This window comes from Aegilops tauschii, chromosome 3 (assembly GCF_002575655.3).
Source record: "Aegilops tauschii subsp. strangulata cultivar AL8/78 chromosome 3, Aet v6.0, whole genome shotgun sequence".
Classification (NCBI taxonomy): domain Eukaryota; kingdom Viridiplantae; phylum Streptophyta; class Magnoliopsida; order Poales; family Poaceae; genus Aegilops; species Aegilops tauschii.
The window spans coordinates 472,416,627-472,440,550 of record NC_053037.3 but is presented as its reverse complement, the minus strand read 5'-3'; the positions used below and the strand labels follow the sequence as shown (position 1 = coordinate 472,440,550).

The 23,924-nt window shown below is 44.5% G+C and overlaps 2 protein-coding genes and 1 pseudogene across 2 annotated transcripts; 1 reads left to right on the top strand and 2 right to left on the bottom strand.

Moving 5' to 3' along the window:
- Positions 1–1,294: 1,294 nt before the first annotated feature.
- On the top strand, positions 1,295–4,447 carry LOC109751487 (heat shock cognate 70 kDa protein). The gene is made up of 2 exons (XM_020310368.4): positions 1,295–1,729; positions 2,504–4,447. Exons 1-2 carry the CDS (start codon positions 1,516–1,518, stop codon positions 4,231–4,233), a joined length of 1,944 nt encoding a protein of 647 aa, XP_020165957.1. The 5' UTR covers positions 1,295–1,515; the 3' UTR covers positions 4,234–4,447.
- Positions 4,448–7,285: 2,838 nt separating this feature from the next.
- On the bottom strand, positions 7,286–12,406 carry LOC109751493 (uncharacterized). Its single transcript, XM_073510866.1, has 3 exons — positions 10,373–12,406; positions 8,371–8,915; positions 7,286–8,267 (listed from the first exon to the last, which is right to left on the bottom strand). The coding sequence occupies exons 1-3, from the start codon at positions 11,019–11,021 to the stop codon at positions 7,566–7,568; spliced, it is 1,896 nt and encodes a 631-aa protein (XP_073366967.1). The 5' UTR covers positions 11,022–12,406; the 3' UTR covers positions 7,286–7,565.
- Positions 12,407–16,578: 4,172 nt separating this feature from the next.
- LOC109751489 (BTB/POZ and MATH domain-containing protein 2-like) lies at positions 16,579–18,091 on the bottom strand (annotated as a pseudogene).
- Between the last annotated feature and the right edge of the window lie 5,833 nt (positions 18,092–23,924).

The window sequence follows — 23,924 nt, the reverse complement described above, 5'->3', positions numbered from 1 at the left end:
ATACAAGGGAAACCGAAGAATATTTATAAGACTTACCAGTTGACTTATCGATTCAACCACACCCGAGAATCACTTCCTTGCACCATTTTTGTTTTCAACCGGGCCTTTTCCCTTTTCCATTAATTTCTTAACGGAAATACAAAGTCTATTACCATAACCTAAAGCAGCGACTACACCATGATTAGGAGAATAAGCTAGAGGGGAGAAAGTGAGCTGGGGCACTAGCAGGAAACCTGCCACTTGGAGCTCGCATTCGAAACTCCGATTCCAGGGCTAAAACCAACTAACACCAATACTACAAAATTGTACAGCCAAACCTACTTCACAGGAGACAATTCCTCAAGCGACAAAGAGAAAAACAAGCCAACTACTTGGCTGATATGAAAATTTATTAGTAGCACAGTAACATCATAACATTGATAGCAATAGTAGCAGAGTAACAACAGTAGTAACATTAGTAGCAACAGCAGCAGTAGCAACTCAAGCATATGCAATAGTATCAAAGAGTAGGAATGCTTTGCTAGAATCATAGTTTAAAAAACCGAACCGGACATCGAACCGGAAAGGTTGTCGGTTCAGGTTTTTACCGATCGGACCGCCGGTTCACCGGTTCGATTGTCGGTGTTTTTAAGCAATAAAATAATATATGTTGAGTAATATATGCGCTAATATAGTGTGAAACAATGGTCAAATATATTTATTTCCATGTAGTGGACAACAAAGTAGGACATCCGAGTTGGTTATTGGGCCGTGGGCAGGTCCCGCGTACTGCTCACACGACATGGGATTGAATCCCACTTTCCCAATTTCTATTGAAACATATTCCTGATTTTTCATGGTTCAATGGCCCGGTTTTTCTACCGGTTTTCCAGAAAACCAGCCGGTTCGACCAGTTTTCTCCGGTCTGATTGCAGAACGGTCTTATTAGCTTAGACAACCGCTGAGGCCGCCAGTTCCCTTTTTTCCGGTTCGACCGCCGGTTCGGTCCGGTTTTTTAAACTATGGCTAGAATACAAATAGTGAAGAATATCGTTGTGGCAAATGTATGGCTGATCTGCAATAATGGGCCGTATATTTCTACCCAAAAGGAGAAAAACACCCTTGAGTTTGTTTTTTTTTTGGCAAGAAAAACACCCTTGAGTGAAAAATGAGACATGTACGAGACCCAGCCCACCAAGAAAGCCCAGCAGCCGGAACATAGCCGTTCGCTGTAGAACCTACGAGACAGGGTCAAAGGCTGGTCTCACCGGTCCGCGTCTTCCTCCTCTCCAACGCCAACCGTCATACCGCACCACTCGAGCGGCTTCGAGAACAGAGCGCGCCCCTCCCCGAACATTCTCGAAAAATCCCAGCATCCCAAATAAAACCCGCGCCCCGTGTTCGTCCCTAGGATCCATCAGTTCCATCGCGATTCCCAACGCGTTCTAGCAATCAAGCGATTTCCCTCAGATCTCGAGTTCTTAGCTCCGATTTCATCTTGGAGTTCCCGTTTCCCCGTTCGAGTTTAGAGAGGAGATGGCGAAGGGAGGAGAGGGGCCGGCGATCGGCATCGACCTGGGCACCACCTACTCGTGCGTCGGCGTGTGGCAGCACGACCGGGTGGAGATCATCGCGAATGACCAGGGCAACCGCACCACGCCCTCCTACGTCGGCTTCACCGACACCGAGCGCCTCATCGGCGACGCCGCCAAGAACCAGGTCGCCATGAACCCCACCAACACCGTCTTCGGTACGTCCTCCTGCACCGCTCCTCTTCTACTAGCTTAGATAGATGGATCATCTCGTGTTCGTGCTTGGCTTGCCACTGATTCTGTTTGGACCCAATTCCTCGTAGGACGCTAGTATCGCAGTGCAAATCAATTTGTTTACTGGGCTTAACAAGTAGCAGAGGAATGTAAAACCAACTGGACATGTGTCTAATCGCTGGCATTGTCCTATTCTGCATCGTCGTGTATTCGACAAACTGACGGAAATATATGCAATTAATCTGGTCTAAGCTTAAAATCCCCTTAGTTCCAGTAGTATTCTGTCAAAAGCTTTGCTGATTAAGATTTCTATGTTGAAAACTGTTCACGGGTCAACAATGGATAGGATGACAACTCCTTGGGTTGGCTGTTTCTGTTGAAACAATTGTTTGGGGACAGGAGAACATCGTGGGTAAATTTCAGTTTCCTGTTTGGAACTGTAATGCTGTTGCTCTGAATTTTGTTTGTCTAAATTTGTTTGCTGGGCTTAACGAGTACTCCTAGCAGAGATACGAGAAAACAATGGGTCAACAATGGAAAGGAAGATAACTTGTTGGGTTGGCTGTTTCTGTTGAAACTATTTGTTTGGGGGCAGGACAACATTGTGGGTAAATTTCAGTTTACTGTTTGGAACTGGAATGCTATTGAACACCCAAATAAGTCTGATTAATTTGAGCGCAAATAAGTGTGATTAATTTGAGCGCTAATTATCCCAATCGAACAGTTTGACTGACATTCTTGTTATATATCTGTCGCAGATGCCAAGCGGTTGATCGGCAGGCGGTTCTCCGACCCGTCCGTGCAGAGCGACATGAAGCTGTGGCCGTTCAAGGTCATCCCGGGCCCTGCTGACAAGCCGATGATCGTCGTCCAGTACAAGGGCGAGGAGAAGCAGTTCGCGGCCGAGGAGATCTCCTCCATGGTGCTCATCAAGATGAAGGAGATTGGCGAGGCCTACCTCGGCACCACCATCAAGAACGCCGTCGTCACGGTGCCGGCCTACTTCAACGACTCGCAGCGACAGGCCACCAAAGACGCCGGGGTCATCGCCGGCCTCAATGTGATGCGCATCATCAACGAGCCCACTGCCGCCGCCATTGCCTATGGCCTGGACAAGAAGGCCAGCAGCTCCGGCGAGAAGAACGTGCTCATCTTCGACCTTGGTGGCGGCACCTTCGATGTGTCGCTGCTCACCATCGAGGAGGGCATCTTCGAGGTGAAGGCCACCGCCGGCGACACCCACCTCGGCGGCGAGGACTTCGACAACCGCATGGTGAACCACTTCGTCCAGGAGTTCAAGCGCAAGCACAAGAAGGACATCAGCGGCAACCCTCGCGCGCTGCGCCGGCTGCGCACGGCCTGTGAGCGCGCCAAGCGCACCCTGTCGTCCACCGCCCAGACCACCATCGAGATCGACTCGCTGTACGAGGGCGTCGACTTCTACTCGACCATCACCAGGGCCCGGTTCGAGGAGCTCAACATGGACCTCTTCCGCAAGTGCATGGAGCCCGTGGAGAAGTGCCTGCGCGACGCCAAGATGGACAAGAGCACCGTGCACGACGTCGTGCTCGTCGGCGGCTCCACCCGCATCCCCAAGGTGCAGCAGCTGCTCCAGGACTTCTTCAACGGCAAGGAGCTGTGTAAGAGCATCAACCCCGACGAGGCCGTGGCCTACGGCGCCGCCGTGCAGGCCGCCATCCTCAGCGGCGAGGGCAATGAGAAGGTGCAGGACCTGCTCCTGCTGGACGTCACCCCGCTGTCCCTCGGCCTGGAGACCGCCGGCGGCGTGATGACCACGCTCATCCCGCGGAACACCACCATCCCGACCAAGAAGGAGCAGATCTTCTCCACCTACTCGGACAACCAGCCGGGCGTGCTGATCCAGGTGTTCGAGGGCGAGCGCGCGCGGACCAAGGACAACAACCTGCTGGGCAAGTTCGAGCTGTCCGGCATCCCCCCGGCGCCCCGCGGCGTGCCCCAGATCACCGTCTGCTTCGACATCGACGCCAACGGCATCCTCAACGTGTCGGCCGAGGACAAGACCGCCGGCGTGAAGAACAAGATCACCATCACCAACGACAAGGGGCGGCTGAGCAAGGAGGACATCGAGAAGATGGTGCAGGAGGCGGAGCGGTACAAGGCGGAGGACGAGGAGCTGAAGAAGAAGGTGGAGGCCAAGAACGCGCTGGAGAACTACGCCTACAACATGAGGAACACCATCAAGGACGACAAGATCGCGTCCAAGCTCCCGGCCGCCGACAAGAAGAAGATCGAGGACGCCATCGACGGCGCCATCAGCTGGCTCGACACCAACCAGCTCGCGGAGGTGGACGAGTTGGAGGACAAGATGAAGGAGCTGGAGGGCGTCTGCAACCCCATCATCGCCAAGATGTACCAGGGCGCTGGCGCGGACATGGGAGGCATGGGTGGCGAGGATGCGCCGGCCGGTGGAAGCGGTGCTGGGCCCAAGATCGAGGAGGTCGATTAAGCTGGGAGAGGTGGTGATTCTGGCAGCGGGAGTCTGAGGTCTCTGAACTCTGAAGTGTGATGGATTGTAGTGTTTGGCTGTTCCCAAGGCAGGTTTTTAGGTGTGGCTGAGTCGAGAGGGAGATCTTTTGGATGGATGTCAGTGTTGTTGATGTAATCCTGAACTTTCGATCGATTTAAGTAGCCGGCGTTGTACCGGTGTTTGCTTGGATCAAGTTATCTTTCCTGTTCCGTTATTCTATATCTGTGCAAAACGTGCCACCGAACGCACGATCAACTGACTTACCATGGGTTTAGGCTTCAGAGTGCAAAATCTGACGTTCACTACAGAAATGATAACGAATATTTCCTTCGTTTCTAGATATAAGTCTTTTTTGAGATTTCAATATAAACTACAGAAGAATTTATATAGACGTATTTTAAAGTGTAGATGCATTTATTTTGCTTCGTATATATGTATTCCCTCTGTTCGGTGAAAAATGTATGTATAGAAAATTTAGACAAATTATGGAGTGGAGAAAAATTCCACTCTTTACTTACCCAATTGCAATGACCTAAGTGCGCATGCAAAAATTAAGAAAACTATGTGTTGAATGTTATTGGTCTTGATTACCGCGTGATGAGAGATTTTTTTCTACTTTAAAGTAAGATAGAAGTACCCCTTTTTGTGGGTAAATTTTAAAGCCAAAATGAAATCTCTAAAAGGCCTGTATTAAAAAACGGGAGGAGCACTTTTTTCTTGTGTTCCTCTTTCAGACAGGGTTGCTGTGCCCACGGCCAAGATCTCCGGTAAACTTCCCTGAAGGAGTACAAGCACTGTACTGAATTTTGTTTGAATACAAGTTTATTAACAACGAGGACATTCACCGCAGAGCAGGGGTAGCAGCCGGTTCAGGCCAGAAGGTTGAGACTGAATGAAGGAGACGTCAGCAGAATGTAAGTTTGCTCGTGGATTGCAAAGCAGATTCTAGCAAATTCCTGGGATCATTGTTGCTCCAGTGTCTTTGGTACCATATCAAGTTATGAGTTATCTGCACCTAAAGCGAAACATGCGAGTACCAGCAGGAGTGGTTAGGTGTGTGAGATAGAGTTGACGTTCATATCTTTTGCCTTGAATGGCAACCGATTTCTTGTTTTCCAGTGGATTTGGTACGAGATCAGCACAAGATAGATTCAGTCCCCCTCCTCCACGATTTCCATTCAAAAGAGACCATATGATTCAGAATCACTAATAATTTTTTAAATCACTAAGCTCCCTAGAAGAAAAACTTCAGGAATCAACTGAAGCTCAATTTTGACTTGGTCGTCCAAACGTGAGCTGGTAAGTTTCTGGGACCAGTGATACCATCGACAGGATGAGAGCACGAATACGAATGCCTTTCGCTCAAAAGAAAAAAAAAAAGGAACGAATGCGTTCCATGCCGCCATCTAGGGTTGTGCTGCTGGCCATGGAGGCCGGGCCATTCGACGGTTCCCTCACTAGAGCTGGCGGTTGCGGGTTTGCGGCCATGATCAAAGAGTACGCAATGCTTGTGTTGGCAACGAAGACTCAGGGCTGGAGCGACAACGATCACCTCATCGGTAGAGAGGCACCACAAGCCATGATGCCCATTACAAGCTTTTAAATCTAGGCCGACACGACCGATATATAGGCTGGTATATCACTTTTGGGGCTCTACCGATATGAAATAACATATCGTTTTGTAAATATTGTTTTATTTACAAACATATCATCTGATATGGACCGAAATATCGACCGATATGGCCGATATCTAGACCGATACGTCCACCGATATAGAACAATACGTAGATTACAACAATTATTTATTAGAATGCAGTGAAATAAGTTTATGCATATTATCAAAGTCATGCACAATGTTTCGCACAAATGCATATATATCGTATTGTTTTTAATCATAGAGTAAGGATTTTGTGAATCTTTCCTTAATCGTTTCTTAATCAACAAGTTAATAAACTAGGAATCTAAAAGTGCCGTGTTAAAGCATTGACATCGTACAATTTGTTTTACTAAAAATAAATGTTTTGAACAAGAATAATAATAAAAACTAGACATGTTTTCTCCGATATATCTACATATCGTTCGATATATCACCCGATATCCGACATCCGATATGTCGAAGCCAAATCAATACGAACCCGATAGATGATATTTTGAAGCTTGGCCTACTACAGCTTTTATGGATGTTCTCTTCCAGTTCAAGTGTTTTTTCTTTTTTTGCGTACCAACCTGTTCGTTGGATTGTTAGGTGTACAGTGGTAAGCATGTTAATTACCCATTCTTCACCAAACTTGCAGTTGCCTCCTTTCCTATTACTCAATCCGTCCCATAATATAAAAACGTTTTTCACACTACACTAATATAAGAGCGTTTTTCACACTAGTTTAGTGTGAAAAACGCTCTTATATTATGGGACGGAGGGAGTGTTATATTACCTCCATCCCAAAAAGCTTGTCTTGGATTAGCTTTTTGGGACTGATGGAGTAGTAAATAAACATTTGAGCGCGATATTAAAGTGGGATCGCGTAAAATATGTCCTACACATAAGTCGGTTGACACAACATTGGACACTCTGAGGACAAACAGTTACCCAAATTATTAAGGTAGCAAAGCAGAGTACTAACACCAGGGGCAAGTATCAAGGCAGTAGTGACATTATACAATATAAACTGTTACTCCCTCCGTTCTTAGATACTAGATCAAACCCCGCACATTGTTGCAGGAATATGTTGCAATATATTCTAATGAGATTTGGTTGTATGGAACACGAAGATTTGGAATAATATGACAACTAAAACTGAAAATACAAATGATTTGTTGTGTAAAATTATTGTACGGAACATGAATATTTGGTATATAGACCTATTTCAAAGTGTAGATTCACTCATTTTACTCCGTATGTAGTTGATATTGAAATCTCTAAAAAGGCCTATATTTAGGAACCGAGGGAGTAGACAGGTTGAAATATATATTTGCGTGTGGATTTGATATCCTACACTTAACTTTTTACATACAGAAATACAAGTGATACATGGAAAATAAAAAACAGTTGCATAATTCAAAGAAGTTATAGCAGCGGTAATCAGCATTTACATGATTATGAGCACAAATTGTTGAACAAAACGGTACATCACAACATAACATTATTCAAACATACGAAAAGATTCCGAAGAGAAAAGTAGACTGACGACTACAGTAAATCCTGAATCCCAAATCCCCAGGACGTCCATGAAAACATCTCCCGGAAAAAGTTATTTGTTTGATGCATCTTCAAGTCATGAGTACTGGTAGTTGTATCTGCTCCATTTCTAAAACTAGTTGCTTGTATATGTGGCCCAAACAAAAATGAATATTATGGGCCAAAATTCCATCAACAGGCTGAAAAGGATTCTCGTTGTCACAATTACCAGTGTACGAGTTAGCCCAATTCGAGTACATAATGGTTGTGCCAGAAGAGCCCACTTTAACCAAAGGTCCATTTGTTTGCATATAACAGCAAGAGGGCTAATGACGCAGATAGCAATGGCCGACTTGTGAGCAACTCGTGCTAGCACCATGTACAAACCTAGTGCAAAAGTTGTTAAGAAGCATGTGCCCGATGTTGACCCAAGATACAAGGCCGCGATTAAGTAAATTCTACGAGTCTGTGGGTTTAAAATAGAGTATCCAGAATACATGAGACCTACCATAGCCATCACAGACAAGACGAAGGAGAATGTGCTGGCTATTATGAATGCATCAAATGCATACCTCCCGGCAAGTGTTGGTGTGCCTCCATTAATATGTTCATCAGCTTTGTAACCTCCAGGAAGGGCAAAAGTAACAGTAAACGTCGCAGTTGCAACTAGAGCCACACCAATACATAGTGTTTGTGTTGGTTCTTTCGCCTTTTCTAATTGTTCCGTTTCATCATATTTTAACTGACGAGTGTAGTTTTCTTCAAAGTGATCACGACGACTGCCACCACTCCTAGCATTAACAACTGTCAGTGCAAAGTGTATCTTCGCTTCACTGATCTGAAAAAACGAAAAAAAAAGAAGGTGAAGCCAAACCACACAAATCTCCATTATTTGCTTTCACATCAAACACGGTGCTTAAAAGTACAATTTAGTACATTACCTGATCATCAAAAATTCCTGGGGGAATCCCATATAGTGATATATCTAGAGGAGTTTGCCCAATATTATTTGACAAATTCAAATGTGTGTGTCGATTCCCTAACAAAGCACAAAACATTCGAAGACTCCGTGCCTGGATAGCTAGGTGTAGTGCAGTGTTCCCATCATTGTCTTGGATATTTAGAATCCATAAGAGTGATCGGTTTCTGCAAGCAGAACTGACTATTCGAACTTTCCTTTTCTCAGCAGCTACATGAAGGAATGTCCTTCCCATACTGTCCTGCAAACCGGCACTGCTTGGAGACTTGTTAAGAAACATAGTTATAGTCCCACTTTCACCAACAGAGGCAGCAACGTGTATTGGAAATAATCCGTTGCAATCTGACTGATACAATGCAGCTGAGTTAGCTTCCAATACTTGCCAACATATACTTCCTCGCTGACTTTGCTGTGCCAGAGCTGCAGCAAAATGGAGAGGCGTACTCCCGTTTTCATCCCTTTGTGTAGTGAGATCACTATTCCATTCCAAGAGCTTTTTTGTAAGCTCTGCAAATAGGTATTTCTGTTAAGTTCATCAAGGCGAGAAGAACAACTACTATGGAAATGACACACTCAATTATAATCAGCAAGCAAAATAAAAATATCAAAATAGTCTCAATAGTCTTTCAGAAGGCAATTTCATTGTGTGTATATCGTATCTTGTTCGCGATTCATGGACACTTAAATTATAGTAGTTTATACTACTATCACTACTCAGCTACTCGACTAATTACATGTGTCCGCACTTACTGTAAATCTACTCATAAATTCATATACCCATAAACTCATAAACCCGTACTATCACTACTCAACTAGTTACATGTGTCCGTACTTCCTGTAAATCGACTCATAAACTCATATACTAATTACATGTGTCTGTAAAACTTACAGGTGTCCGTATTTCTGTTTAGTAGTTTATACTATATCCTAATTTATTTGTGGGAATGAAACAATACTACTATCACTACTCAACTACTCAACTAATTACATGTGTCCGCACTTCCTGTAAATCTCCTTCTGCTAACCGCACTAGCCAAAGTACTAAGTTATAGTTTCACCTTTTTCGCAAACTGGTGCTGATTTATCTGAGGAGTTAAATATGAGTCATGAGAAATGAATTGTATTATTTGAAAGGGAGAGTTATAGAATACATTGGGAGCGGAACTATATTTGCAGCACAGGCTGCCTAGCGGAGGAACTTAAACTGCAATACTGTCGCTTGGTACATACCTTTCCCAACACTTGGGTAACTACATACTGCATTGTTCAGTAATTCTTACAAGGCCAGACTAATATATAGTACTCCCTCCATCCCATAATGTAAGACGCTTTTTGACACTAGTGTAGTGTCAAAAAAGTCTTACATTATGGGACAGAGGGAGTACTTCCCAACTAGCACAGCATACAAGAACATCGAGTAATAAGCCATTTACTCTTATCTACTATGAAGTTTGAGGCCCCTGTCATGGTTCGTTAATTTTATTCATTAATTCAGAATTACTTGCTGTTTCTCATGAAGAGATTATGTGTTGTACTCTTTCAGAGAAAATGTTATAAAAAAAATTATGGCTAGGTGGAATGCACTAGTGAAAGTTTTCAAGTCATATAGTGGTATACTCCCTCCGCTCCATATTAGTTGTCGCTCAAACGGATGGAACGGAGGGAGTAGAATACTTAAAGACCATTTCGAGCAGCATTTGTTATCTCAGGGGAATGTAGATCAAACTTTCCCGTACACACTGGAACAAAACTGGTTAGCTGAAAGTAAAAGGCATATGCTAGATGTTGTTCAATGCTTGATGCTTCAGATGAATTTCAAGCAATTTTACTGGGAAAAACTACACATATACAAATCCAACTAGGAGATATAAGAGGCAAAACCATGCTGAAGAACATGGAAAACATGTGCAGAAAATTGCAGCTTAATCTTGATTTATTACATGGAATGGAAAGATGTATGGTACCTGTGCCTCGGAGAACCGCAGCATGCAACGCATTCTGTCCATTTTGCCCAGAGTAGGAAAGTTTCATGTGACTCGCATTATAAAGTGTCTCGACAATGATGTCCTCTTCCAGCAAGATGGCCAGGTAGAGAGGTGAAGTGCCGTCTTTCGGAAAGCTGGCCAACTCCGAGTTTTCCTCCATTAGCAGCTTGACTATATCATTATTTACGATACGGACTGCTTGATGCAATGCTGTCTCCTTAAGGCTGTTTTCAACTTCTAGGAGTTCCTTCACTCTGTTAACACCTGTATTCTCGTCTCTGGCCAGAGTGATGAGATGACGGACCATTCGGGACATCCCGGCCCGTGCAGCGCAGTGAAGGGGCGTGTCACCGTTCTTGTTATGCGCAAACAGGAGGTGGTTTGCCTTGCTATGGATGATGTCAGCACTCCTCAAGAATCCATCACTCTCACCATATGTGGCCACCACATGGAGTGCAGTGCCCCCTTCAATGGTGACCCCGTCCAGAAGTGACACGGTAGAACCTGAAGGCAGGTTCAGAAGTGCTTCAACATCATCAGAAGCTTTCTGCATCGACGCGCCTTTGTCGCTGCAGCTGTGGGAGCCGTATGCCGTGAGCAAGTCATGAATATTTGTACTAGAATTCATGGAAGGATGCGGCTGACCATGTCCCCTGTTGAGAAGATACTCCAAGTCTTGCCAGGCGCCAGAGCAAGCCGATGACAGCAGGGGTTCATGACCTCTGGGAGAGGCTTCACCGTGGAAGCCTGGATGCTTGGGGCCATCACAACCAGCATTGTCTTTGAATCCTCCGTGCTCAGCAGATCCTTCAACTGCTGACAGTTGCCACGGCCTGCGGCCACCGTCAGTTTGGCATCCACCGACACTTGCACGGCATTTTCCTCCATGAGCAAGCTAGAAGGTTCGTCGCCGCTGCTCCTCGACGCCATCAGCACCACTACGTGCAAGCTCTCTTCTCCACTTACTGCTCACAAGTTGGATGCGAGGTGTATGATGGCTGCCCTGCCCAGGTCGACATGGGGATACTCTTGAGTAGTTATACAGCTATGTACAGAGTCGTATCCCCCCAATGAGAAAAGTCATCTTCTCCATTCCTAGCTTGTTTATCTTTAATCAGCCTGGTCCAAATCAATTAGTTAATTCTCCAGCTAGATGGACTAATTAATTTAGTATCATCACATCACACAGTTGCTGCTATAATATGCTATATGCTCCAAACGAAATATTCAGCCTTGTCGTTTCTTGGTGATTATATGGTGGATCTTTCGTTGCAACCATACGCACTAAAAAAAGGAAAGACAGCGAGATTTCAGATGCTAACCAGTCAAAACAATTGAACAAAGTTGGGATTAGATGGACTTCGAATCTGTAGAGAGCAAACAAAAGTTGAGAGGGACTTATCAGATGCGCTGCCAAGCGTACGAGTTCCCGGCAGGCGGCGCGACAATGCCGGAGGCCGGCGACTTGCGACCGGCGGGGGAGCCGACGCCCGAGCCTGACGAGATCCGCGCAGATGCGGCCCCATCTCCGCGTGAGGCGTGAGGAGCAACAGGGGGGCGGGAACCGGGAGGCGAGGCGAAGACAGCGGCGGCAACCGGCTGAGACTGGCCAACATGGACCACCACCCAGTTTACATCATGAGCACCAGGAGATGTAAACCGCCGCGCGTGAACGCCAACCGCCAGCATGAAAGTTCCATTGCCCGATCCCCTTTCCGCCACCGCCGAAGCCGCCTACCGATTCCGGCCAGATCCAGCGCCGCTCCGCCGCCCTGGCCAGCTCCGGCGCCTTCCCTACCCATTCCAGTACGCTGCCGGCCATCCCCGCCGCCCGAACCTGCAGCTGCTCGAGGGCGCGCCGGCGAGGGTCGTCGCTGCTCGATCCACCATGGCAGCCGCATAAGGAAACCGCACAGGGAACTGGCCGCCTTCATCGCCATGGCCGGCTAGGACGAGCGCGGCGGCGGGGCAGAGGGCCGCTCGATCCAGCCGGTTCCTTGCGCGCGCCTCAGCGGCGACCGCCCCGTGCTCTGGCCTTTTGAATTTTTGGCTCGCAGTACAGGATACGCTGTGCATTTTGGATTTTTGGCTGCAGTACAGGACTTTGGGTGCTGCTGCTGCATACAGTCGTTGATTATGTGTGTGTGATGAATTTGCAAAATTAAAATTACATCTATAGTTGGAGTTTTGTTCAATACATATGCAATTGTGAAGAACAAATTTGTACTAGTTGAAGTTTGTAGTTTTACATCTCCAATTTACATCTTCTACTGGAGTTGCTCTTTTATATCTCCGTTTTTGCATCATCTGCTGGAGTTGACCCTTTTTTTTAGATGAAAACACACCTTTTGAAGATGTAAATTTTTAAGTAAAATTGAAGATGGTCAGGTGGGCCTAGGCTTCCGGCCTTGCTCAACTCATACTAAAATTCAAGTGAGTTGGACTAGGCTCAGCTCAACTCATACTAAAATTCGAGCGAGCTCAAATTAAGCGAAGCTCAAGGTCGAGCTGTAGAAAGTGGCTTGTGCTCAGCTTGTAACGATCTCGAGTCGATCTCGAGCTAGTTTCGAGCTAAATAAGATGATTTTTTTCTGAATAATTGAGGCAAATTTTCACATAAGATATGCCACAACATAAGAAGTCACTGTAAATTTGGACGTATTCTTTATTGGAGATAAGATATCATGGACGAACTAGCAAGAGAAGAAAACAAAGGTGCATCTGCTCTCAAATTTTGGCAAAAATAACAAGATAGTCAACATACTGCTAATTTCACACCATATTGAGGCTAAATTTTCTTCGCTCTTAATTAAGCTTCCATTTTGTTAGTAAGTAAAATGGAGAAAAATTCGCACATAATATATATGGTAATAAACTAACCTTTTTTGTAATAAGCATGAAAATTATTTAATAAACTTATATGTTATCGAGCTATCGAGCTAAAATCGAGCGAGCCAATACTGGCTCAAGATCAGCTCGTTTCTCTACCGAGCTACATAAAGTGCTCATACTCAGCTCATTTCCTTTCAAGTCGATCTCGAGTCGAGCCAAAATACGAGTCGATCTCGAGCAGCTCACGAGCCTCGAGCTTTTCTTGCAGCCCTAGCTGCACGGGCTCCCTCTCCCAATCCTTTTTCTACTTTCTATCTCTAAATGGAAACTTTGAGAAAATAAATAGAGAGGAAATCTCACAAGGAAAAACATATTTTCTGGACTTAGGAGAAATATTTAGTTTTTTATGGAATCGGTTTGAGGATTTTTGGAAGATGAAAATTTGGACAAGTTTGAATAAAATTCAAACACGTTCGAATTTAGAAAACCATTTAGATGGAATCTAAACAGAAACTTTGAGAAAATAAATAGAGGAAATCTCACAAGGGAAACATATTTTCTGGACTTAGAAAAAACAATTAGTTTTTTATGGAATTGGTTTGAGGATTTTTTGGAAGATGGAAATTTGAACAAGTTTGAATAAAATTCAAACACATTTGAATTTAGAAAACCCTTTAGATGGAATCCAAATGGGTTGTAATTTTTGAAAAGTTTGAATAAAATTCAAAATAAAGTTGAATTTAGAAAACCCTTTAGATGGAATCCAAATGGACTGGAAGATCAACATAAAACCACAGAAGTTGCAAACCAAATAATGCATACATTTCTTATTCATTTTGTAAAGATGGTCTGGCTTAAAGTATAATTATTTTCATGTTGTGAATAATTGATGCGGGTCACAGATCAAATCATCAGACTGGTGTTTTAGGCCATTCTTATTCGGTAGGGGTATCTTTGGTTTTTTGTCCATCCGTTGTTTTTCTTCCGTAAGTCGAGTTATAAAAGGTCGACGATTATTAAACGTGGACACTGCGCTACCATTAAATGGGGAAGTCCCAAGAAAAGAGACCTGTCAGGTTGAAGGAGCAGAATAATTCGACCTTAGCTTCAAACAGACCGGACAATGAAGCACATTTGTACTTCATTTTCATTAAATCCGAGTGTTCCTTAATTTTGACTCCCGTTGCAACGCACGAGCATATGTACTAGTGGTCTAAAAACTACCTAGCCAGAATTTTCCAGACTTAGTTTTTTTAACTGGAACTATTTTTCTTCTACAGGTATCACGGAAGTTGGGAAGTCCGACTCTGTCATGACATGTAGTATGGCGTGATCTGGTAATCAACAACAGAGAAGCAAATACTGGACTCGGACTAGGACTAGTGGTGGAGATGAATCTGGTGAAACTCGGGCTAGTGGCAGATATATGTAGGTGTGGTAGAACACGGACTGGTGGCGAATTTGTGATGGAGGTGGACTCGGTTTGGCCTGATGGCGGCGGATATGTATGGGAGACGGACTCGGATTGGCGTGATGGCGGCGGATATGTATGGGAGGTGGACTCAGATTGGTGGTGGTATATGGCAGCGGTGGTTCAGATGGTGCGGTGGTGGTATATGGCAGTGGCGATGACGATGGTGCGGCGGCAGCGTGACAACTTGTGAACAGAACTCGAAAGTCTAAAGGACTAGACACTAAGACCAGCAATGTGACACGACGATGCAACCGCAAATTCAACAAAGCAAACATAGAAAAGATTATGCAATGGCTCGGATTGGTTTGGATATGATGAACTAACCCTAATTTTGTTTCGGCTTTTTTCATGGACTGTGGGTATGAAGAACAGATGCGATCTAAACTACGAAAAACAAGAAAATATCACCAAGCAACCTGAAAATCTGATACCATTTGATAGAGGCAAAGGGGTCCCGTCTTTCGATGAGATGGTGGCTATCGTTTTTGGTGGAGTAGACTTTGACGATCCGACTACGAACGTGCGAGCACATCGCGCCTTAGCAGTCGCTAAACTAACTCCGAAAGGTTATTGACCACGCTAGAGCACGATCAACCTGACCACGAGGGTCTGTTTCCTGCACGCAAACGAAGAACAAGCAAGAAACTGAAATTGCAATATGGATATTGTGAATATAAGAGGAAAGCTTTATGTCGTAGAACACAAATAAAGTATGTGAAGTTGCAGTTGTGGCGAACTTTTAATCTAAACAAAACCCAAAGTCTAAACAACGCCCTAAGGGCTGTATATATGTAGGAAGATGGGGGATTTCGTGTCCCCTTGGAGGAGTGGTCCGAAACCAACCCTAACTCTGTTCCCCACACATACGGACTCTAAAAACAGCCTATACTGAAGTATTTCTAAATTACATGGGTCTGGCCCAATAATAAGGTGACGCAACACCTATAATAGCTTCTGGGCAAGATTTATGAAGTAGCATCTTGATATTTCGTCCAAGCCTTCATACACTCATTATGGTGGCTTCAAAGCCCTGAAATCATCACTTGAAACTCCATTCTCCTAAGGGCGCATGCTATCATCTACATGTTTGATCTTGCTCCAATGTTCATCCTTCCTGTTCAAGCTAGGCCCTTCACTTGTAAGCGAAACAAATGTATCAGATTTAGGCAGCATCATATTTTCATATTTTCATGAACATTAGATTCATAATAAAGAAACGAAAGTACCTGATAATTTAATTGGCGTGCGCGAGCTCTAATAATTAGTCCAGTATATATGTAGCTGCAGGGATCGTGAGTGTAACTGTAGTATTGATGTCCTCGTCACTTGGGGTGTAAGACAAATTGCTTGTTTACGCAAGTTATATACGGTTCATGATCTTATAAATAAATAAAGATGGTAATGAACAAAAAATATGAAAGTATATATACCTCTCGAGACAGGCTTTCGCCCCGCTTTATAGATAAAGCAACAACCTTCTTGTGCATGGCATAACTTTTATGGTTAATAATCCCAACATAATTTAGGCAATCAAAGCATTATTGATGTTCTATTTCCTAATGCTCCACGCTTCCACAACAAAAAGAAGTAATTATTAACTGCTTTGCGAAAGGGAATGAACAATTATGATCAAAATTGTAAAACCTAATGTATTGTTAGCCCAGATCAATCTTAGAGAAACAGGTGATCTATGCATATAGCATAGAGTTCGCAAAAGCTATAAACCAGGAATACATATAAGATGATTCATCATTTCATCCAAGACATAGAGTTTCCAAAAGATCTCCGATAACCAGAGGATAAGGAGAGTTGGTTTCAGGTGGCTACATACTACCAAGTCATATGTAAGATAACTACATCCAGATAACCCAACATGAGCTTACAAAATCTTGCGAGACTTCGTTGCCCTCTCAAAGATATCAACTATGACAGAAGGACAAGATCTTTTAAGGTGTGTGTATCCTTTGCTTGCCAGCACAGCGTCCATTCTATTCGCCGTGAGCATAAATTGAACACAAGCATCTTTGAGGTTGCTGCAATGATGCTGGTCAGCCAGAGCTAATGTCGTCGCCACAGAATCAACGTCGAGACTCCCGCAAAGAATTCCTTCGCAGATTAGCTTCAGTCTTTCCATAGCGTACTTATCTGCAGCCACAAGCAAATGCTTGAACATTTCTTTCCGGTCAGTGTCCTCTGAGATGTTGCATGGAAGGCAACGAATCAATGTAGATAAAGTGAAGCAACGCCCTGAAGACAGCAGGCTGCATATCGTTGACGATTATCCTCCTTGTTCTTTTGTCACTCAGCGGTCCATAAAGCTCAACACCGGCGACCGCATTGCAAGCACAATCTTGTGGGCAGAAAACAACTCCTCTTCAACCTTGAATGTTACTCCCTCCGTCCGAAAATACTTGTCATCAAAATAAATAAAAAGAGATGTATCTAGGTCTATACTACAACGACCGGAGTACCAACCACTGTTCAAGGCAGTGTGTACGCGATTGGAGCACAGCTACGGAGGTTTTTTCACGACATGGATGGCAGCATAACCTACGGATTGGTCCACCACCTTCTTCGACATAGGCATAGTGTCGGTCTATAGGACTCTATTGTTGCCGATTTGTCGGTTTGTATTTCATGATTTTTTTGTCAGACTTTTGGTTTTGGCTGTGTGCATCTTAGTTATGCAGAGGCCGGGTGTTACTCATAATGCTTTGTATCCACTTGATGCTACATTTTGAGATAATAAAATCGCCCTTTATCGAAAAAAATCTAAAATTAAAAAACATCTAAATACATCTCCTTTTATCCATTTTGATGACAAATATTTTCGGATGGAGGGAGTACATCTGCTTCCTCCCCTGATTCCAACAGCTTCCCAAGATTATCGAACAGATCGGAGGGCGGCACCTGGAACCCGAAGTCCGGCGCGGTCTCCTCCAGCTGTGGTCCCCGGAGGACGGTGACATCGCACTTGATCACCAGGCGGTCGTCCTGCAGGTACGGTGATGATTCCAAGACTTCCTTCTTCATGAACTTGGAAGCCCCCAGTCGGGTTGTGTGTCGCTGAAATCCATGGGAGCCGCCGCCCGTTGGATCAACTTGGTGGTGGCCGGGTCCGACGGGACGGCCAAGCTCATGTCGAAGCCCGCCCTCACCTGGGCGTTCAACGTCAGTAGCTCAAGGAAGACCGACACGTAGTCTTTGTCCTCATCCAAATCTCCGTCGGGGTAGAAGATGACGCACCACTCGTATTCGTCAACGGTGAAGGTGGCGGAGCGGACGGATTTGCCTCTGCCAAGGCCCTTATGCTGGCTGTACCCAGATATCTCGAACACGTGCGTGGCCCTTGCCGTCCCAAGGCTGGACCTCGATGCCGTCGTGGTGGCCATTGCCGGTGTTTGCGTGGTGCAATTTAGGACGGCGGCGGGGAGAGGGGTTTCGATCCAAGACGAGGTAGGGCTCGACCCTCTTAAAAAGTTGAAATCCTAACACGGCACCCTCTTTCCTAGTCCGGGGAGAGCTTCTTCTTCTTTTTTTAGAAAGTCCCGGGAGAGCTTTTTGTTTAGGTAAACCTTTATAACCGGTCGACCGGCCGAGCGTTCGGCCGGTCCCCTCGCTCGCGTCGCTAGGCAGCCCAGGCCCACCACCCATAGAGCTTATCTCTATCCTCATCACTTTCATCTTATCCCCTCGCTCTTTCTGGAGACCACACGAGGCATCCTCGCCTTGCTCGCTCTTCAGTCCCCAAGTTCTCAATCTCTCCTCCTTCTTCGTGTGTTCTCTCCGAAATCCACACCTAATCCCCATGAAATTGAGCTCGTTTTTGTTGCCTTCTCTGCTTCCCGCAACATTTTTCCTCCATAGATCCATGAGAGGGGTGAGCTCGTCCGTGCTTTTTTGCTTTTTTTTTTCTCTCATGCCTTGTGCAGTCCGTCATGGATCCCACGAGGTTGGGCTCAGGCACATGCAGCACATGGTTTGCACAGATGTTGCAAACCAGCAACTACGACGGTGCTGCAACCACTGCTCGTCGCCATGGCTGGGCTGCAATCGACCACGGCGATGATGGATTTCTTTTTTTTGCTACAACCATGTGTTGTTTTTGCTGGAACTGGCCCATGTTTTTGCTACCACCCACCCGCCCAATTTTTGCTACCAGGTGATTTTTGCTGCAACCGATGAACCATTTTGCTACTACCGTTTCGATTTTTTGTTACTACCGGTGTTTGTCGATTTTTGCTACATCCATCTTCTGTTTTTCCTGTCTTTTTTGCTACAACCATGTTTTGTTTTTGCTGGAACTGAAGACATTTTTTGCTACATCCACCCACGGCGATGTTGCCCAATGGCGGCGATGGCTTTTTTTTTGCTACAACCGTCTCGGATTTTTGCTACTACCGGAGATGCCATTTGCTACCACTGGAGTTTTTGCTACTGCCAAAGTCTTCCTGGAAGCATCAGGGAGTTTTTGCTACCACCCCTTGTTTTTGTTTTGTTTTTGCTGGAACCATTCTAAAAATTGCTACCACCGTCTTTTGATTTTGCTGGAACTGGCATTTTTTGCTTCGGTGTCAACGGTAAAGGCGGGTGATGTTTTGGTTCGCTGGTGGCGGCGAGGTTGCGAGCGCCGGCGACGAGCAGGGGCAGCGGTGGTCCAAGCAAGAGCAGTGCGGGCCAGCGTGTGGGATCCCGCGCGCGAGCGGCGGCGGCGCTTGCTTTTTTTCTCCTCTTTTTTCCCGTGGGGGAGGATGACAATAGGAGATGCGGGGCAGATCTGACGGTTATGCGCATCCAGATCGAGCGGCTCTGGTTTGACCGGCCGAAACGTTCCGCCGGTGCGCTGACGCAGAGTATTGCCCTTTTGTTTAGAAGAGTCCGGGGAGAGCTCCTATTCCGCTCAGTGCGCCTGAGGACTCCCCGGCCCGCCCTTTTCGGCTGGCCCATCTGCGGGGCGAGACGCCCCCTGTTTTTACGTTTCTTTTGTTTTAACTTTTTGTCTTTTATTTTCTGGTTTTGTTTTTTTCTATTAAAATAATTAGGGATTTCAAAACAGTTTCTAATTTACAATATGCGAGTTTAAAAAAACAGTTCAAGAAATCATAAAATTTTTGTGAAGTCAAAAAATATGCATGATTTTGAAAAATGTTCGCGGTTCAACAAAATCGCATATTAAAATAATGTTCATGATTCGTAAAAAAAGCAGCGGAACATAAAGCCTTTGCGGATTTAAAAAATGTTCATAATTTTGAAAACAATGTTTTTTTAGGGGTTGAAAACAATGTTTAGGAAATCAACAAATATTCATGATTTTGAAAATTGTTCATCAATTTGAAAAAATGCTCGCAAATTCAAAAAAATCACAAAATTCAAAATTTGTTCCCAAATTTTAGAAAACATCATCGATTCAAAAAATACTCATGCATTTTTTATAAACACTTTTGGTCGCTATTTGGATGTCATTTTGACCACATGCATTTTTTTCTCTCCCTCCAGGGGCCACGTGTAAGCGTTTGGTCGCTATTTGGCGAATCCTTCCTCACCAGGACTATGTCTCGCACGTACCGATTCCATTAGGAATCGCCTACAGGAGATGACAAGCGGGACATCCTATTAGCTCAGCTGCGTTTGATGGTTGTTTGTTCCCTCCAGGGGCTTCGTTGGTTTGCTCTACTGCTTTTTTCGGTTTTTTCTTTTTCTTTTTCTTTTTTGGGTTTTTGGTAGTTTTCTTTCTGGTCACTGTCGCGGAGGTCATGCATGGAAGGCAATGAATCAGTGTAGATAAAGTGAAGCAACGCCTTGAAGATATCAGGTTGCATATCCTTGACGGTTTCCTTGTTCTTTTGTCGCTCATCGGCCCATAAAGCTCAGCCTTGAACACCGGCGACCGCATTGCAAGCACAATCTTGTGGGTAGAAAAGGACTCCCTTTTAACCTTGAAAATTACATCTGCTACCTCCCTTGATTCTAAGAGTTTCAAAGATCGTTGTATAGATCATAGGGCAGCACCTGGACCTCAAAGTCCGGCGAGGTCTCCTCCACCTGTGGTTCCCTGAAGACAGTGACCTCACACTTGATCATGAGGCGGTCATCCTCCAGGTACAATGATTCCAAGACTGCCCTCTTCATGAACATTGGAAGCCCCCAGTTGGGGGGTTGTGTGTCATCAAAAACCATCGGAGCCACCCGTTGGATCAACTTGGTGGTGGTCGGGTTCGACGGGACGACCAGACTCATGTCGAAGCCAGCCCTCACCTTGGCCCCCAAAGTCAGTAGCTGAAGCAAGACCGAGATGTAGTCTTTGTGTTCATCTAGCTCTCCGTCAAGGCACAAGCTGATGCACCACTCGTAGTCGTCGACGGTGAAGGTGGTGGAGCGGAGGTATTGGCCTATGCCAAGGCCCTTATGCTGGTTGTACCCAGTTATCTCTTACGCGTGCGTAGCCCTCGCGGTCCTTAGGCTGGACCTCGATGCCGTCGTGGTGATTGACATCTGCGATGATGCCATTGCCAGTGTTTTCGTGGTGGAATTTAGGGCAGCAGCGGCGAAGAGGGGTTTCCGATTGAAAACGAGGTAGGGCTCGACCCTCTTAGAAAAATTGAAATTCTTACGCGGCACCATCTTTAACCCATGGGGTGCGGCCTAGGCTATTTGTTGCCTGTACCGATTCCTAATAGAAAACGCGTACGGGCGACGACTACAGGGCCGGCCCATTAGCGTGGTTGCTCGCTACGGAAAGAAGTATAGTTTTCACCCCCAAATCCCTCTCAATGTCTCCACGGTTTCACCCCCAAATATCCCTCTCAATGTCTCCAGGGTCTCACCCCCAACCCCCCCCCCCCCCCCCCCCGCCCCGCCTCAATTTTGGTCTGATTTACACCCTAAAATTGACAAAACCAGTTTAACCAAGCCCTGGGTGGTTTCATGTCACATCTGAAGCTCCTGAAAAGAAAATAATAAAAGTGCAGGTGATAATTACATGCTCAATTAACCAGACTACCAAAATCGTCATCACATAGTGTCAACTTGAATCGTAATATTTGCTTTATCAACAAATCTGACAACACTAAAACTATGTGAAACCACCTATGACCATCACATACAAGCTTTCTACCATGACTGACATAACAAGAGCAAGTGATGCAAATACAACATCCGGCAACTTACATTTGCTTTGTATAAAGTACATTTGTTGTATGTACAACTAAGATAAGCATCTAGGTGGTTGTTGGTAGCATTATTCTCTGTAGTTATATGCATATAGAATAGCAGGAAACAAGTCCCAGTTAAGTATCTACTTGGTAAGCATGTCACCATAAACATACAAAAACAAGGGGGGGGGGGGGGGGGGGGTGTCAGACATTAGACAATTAGATTTCGTAAGGAAATAAGAAGCTACAATTGAAATAAACCTAATAACTAATTCTATAATCTTGCTAAGCACAACCAGATGTCTAATTTCAACATATGCATATATTGAACATTTATTTGAAATTAATGTGTTCTAACATGCACACTTGCACCCAGTTGAGTGTCGAATTGTATGAACTTTATTCTCAACCAAGTTATTTTTTGTAAATCGTGTGAACTTTATTCTCAACCAAGTTATTTTTCTTATGGTTCTTTTGTGGCTCACGAATTCGTGAACACATCAGCTTCTTAAAAGTAACATTTCTATTTTTCTAGAACTACCAAGTAACAGTTCCAGACATTTGAAGGAATCAATGAAGATAATCCAAGGATAACAACATAATTGGCATTAGTCTAAACCTTAACAGCCAAACTTCTGATTCACTATAGGTAAAAAAACACTATCTTTGACAATTGTTCCTACTGGATAGAAAAAGGTCAGTGTGATCGCTATACTGTTTTAATCATATAAGAGCCTTCGAAGACTCCAAATACAGGTTGTACATTATTTAATGGCAATAAATATATTTCTTAAACTACGCAATCGTCTATTTTACGTTGTATAAAAAACCACAAATATTTTTTGGAAACAAGTGATCATCTTTTTAAATGCCATGTACATTTCTAGATGGAAATAAACTTCTTTAAGCTACACGAATATTTATTTTTAGATTGTATATAACAATCTTTTAAATGTCATGACCATTTTTTTAATGCGGGAATACTTCCATAAAATGCCACGTACAATTTTTTAGTGGTGCAAAAGAGTTTTTGATGGAAATATGCCCTAGAGGCAATAATGAAATGGTTATTATTATATTTCCTTAATCATGATAAATGTTTATTATTCATGCTAGAATTGTATTGACCGGAAACTTAAATACATGTGGGGATACATAAACAAATACCGTGTCCCTAATGAGCCTCTACTAGACTAGCTCGTTCATCGAAGATGGTTAAGGTTTCCGAATCATAGACATGAGTTGTCATTTGATAATGGGATCACAACCTGCTCTCTCATCCGTTAGCTTAGCATATGATCGTTCAGTTTATTGCTACTGCTTTCTTAATGTCAAATACATATTCCTTCGACCATGAGATTATGCAACTCCCGGATACCGGAGGAATACCTTGTGTAATATCAAACGTCACAACGTAATTGGGTAATCATAAATGCGCTCTACAGGTATCTCCGAAGGTGTCTGTTGAGTTGGCATGAATCGAGATTGGCATTTGTCACTCCGTGTATCGGAGAGGTATCTCTGGGCCCTCTCGGTAATACAGCATCACGAGAAGCTTGCAAGAAAAGTGACTAAGGAGTTAGTTAGGAGATGATGTATTACGAAACGAGTAAAGAGACTTACCAGTAATGAGATTGAACTACGTATGGAGATACCAACGATCGGATCTCGGGCAAGTAACATACTGACATACAAAGGGAATTACGTATGTTGTCATAAAGGTTCGACCGATAAAGATCTTTGTAGAATATGTACGAACCAATATGGGCATCCAGGTCCCGCTATTGATTATTGACCGGAGAAGCGTCTCGGTCATGTCTACATCATTCTCGAACCCGTAGGGTCCGCACGCTTAACATTCGTTGACGATACAGTATTATATGAGTTATGTGAATTGGTGACCGATTGTTGTTCGGAGTCCCGGATGAGATCACGGACATGACAAGGAGCTCTGGAATGGTCTGGAGGTAAATATTGATATATAGGATGATTGTATTTGGTCTCCGGAAAGGTTTCGGAATGCACCGGGTATTTATCAGATCACCGGAAGGGGTTCCGGGAGGCCACAGGAGCA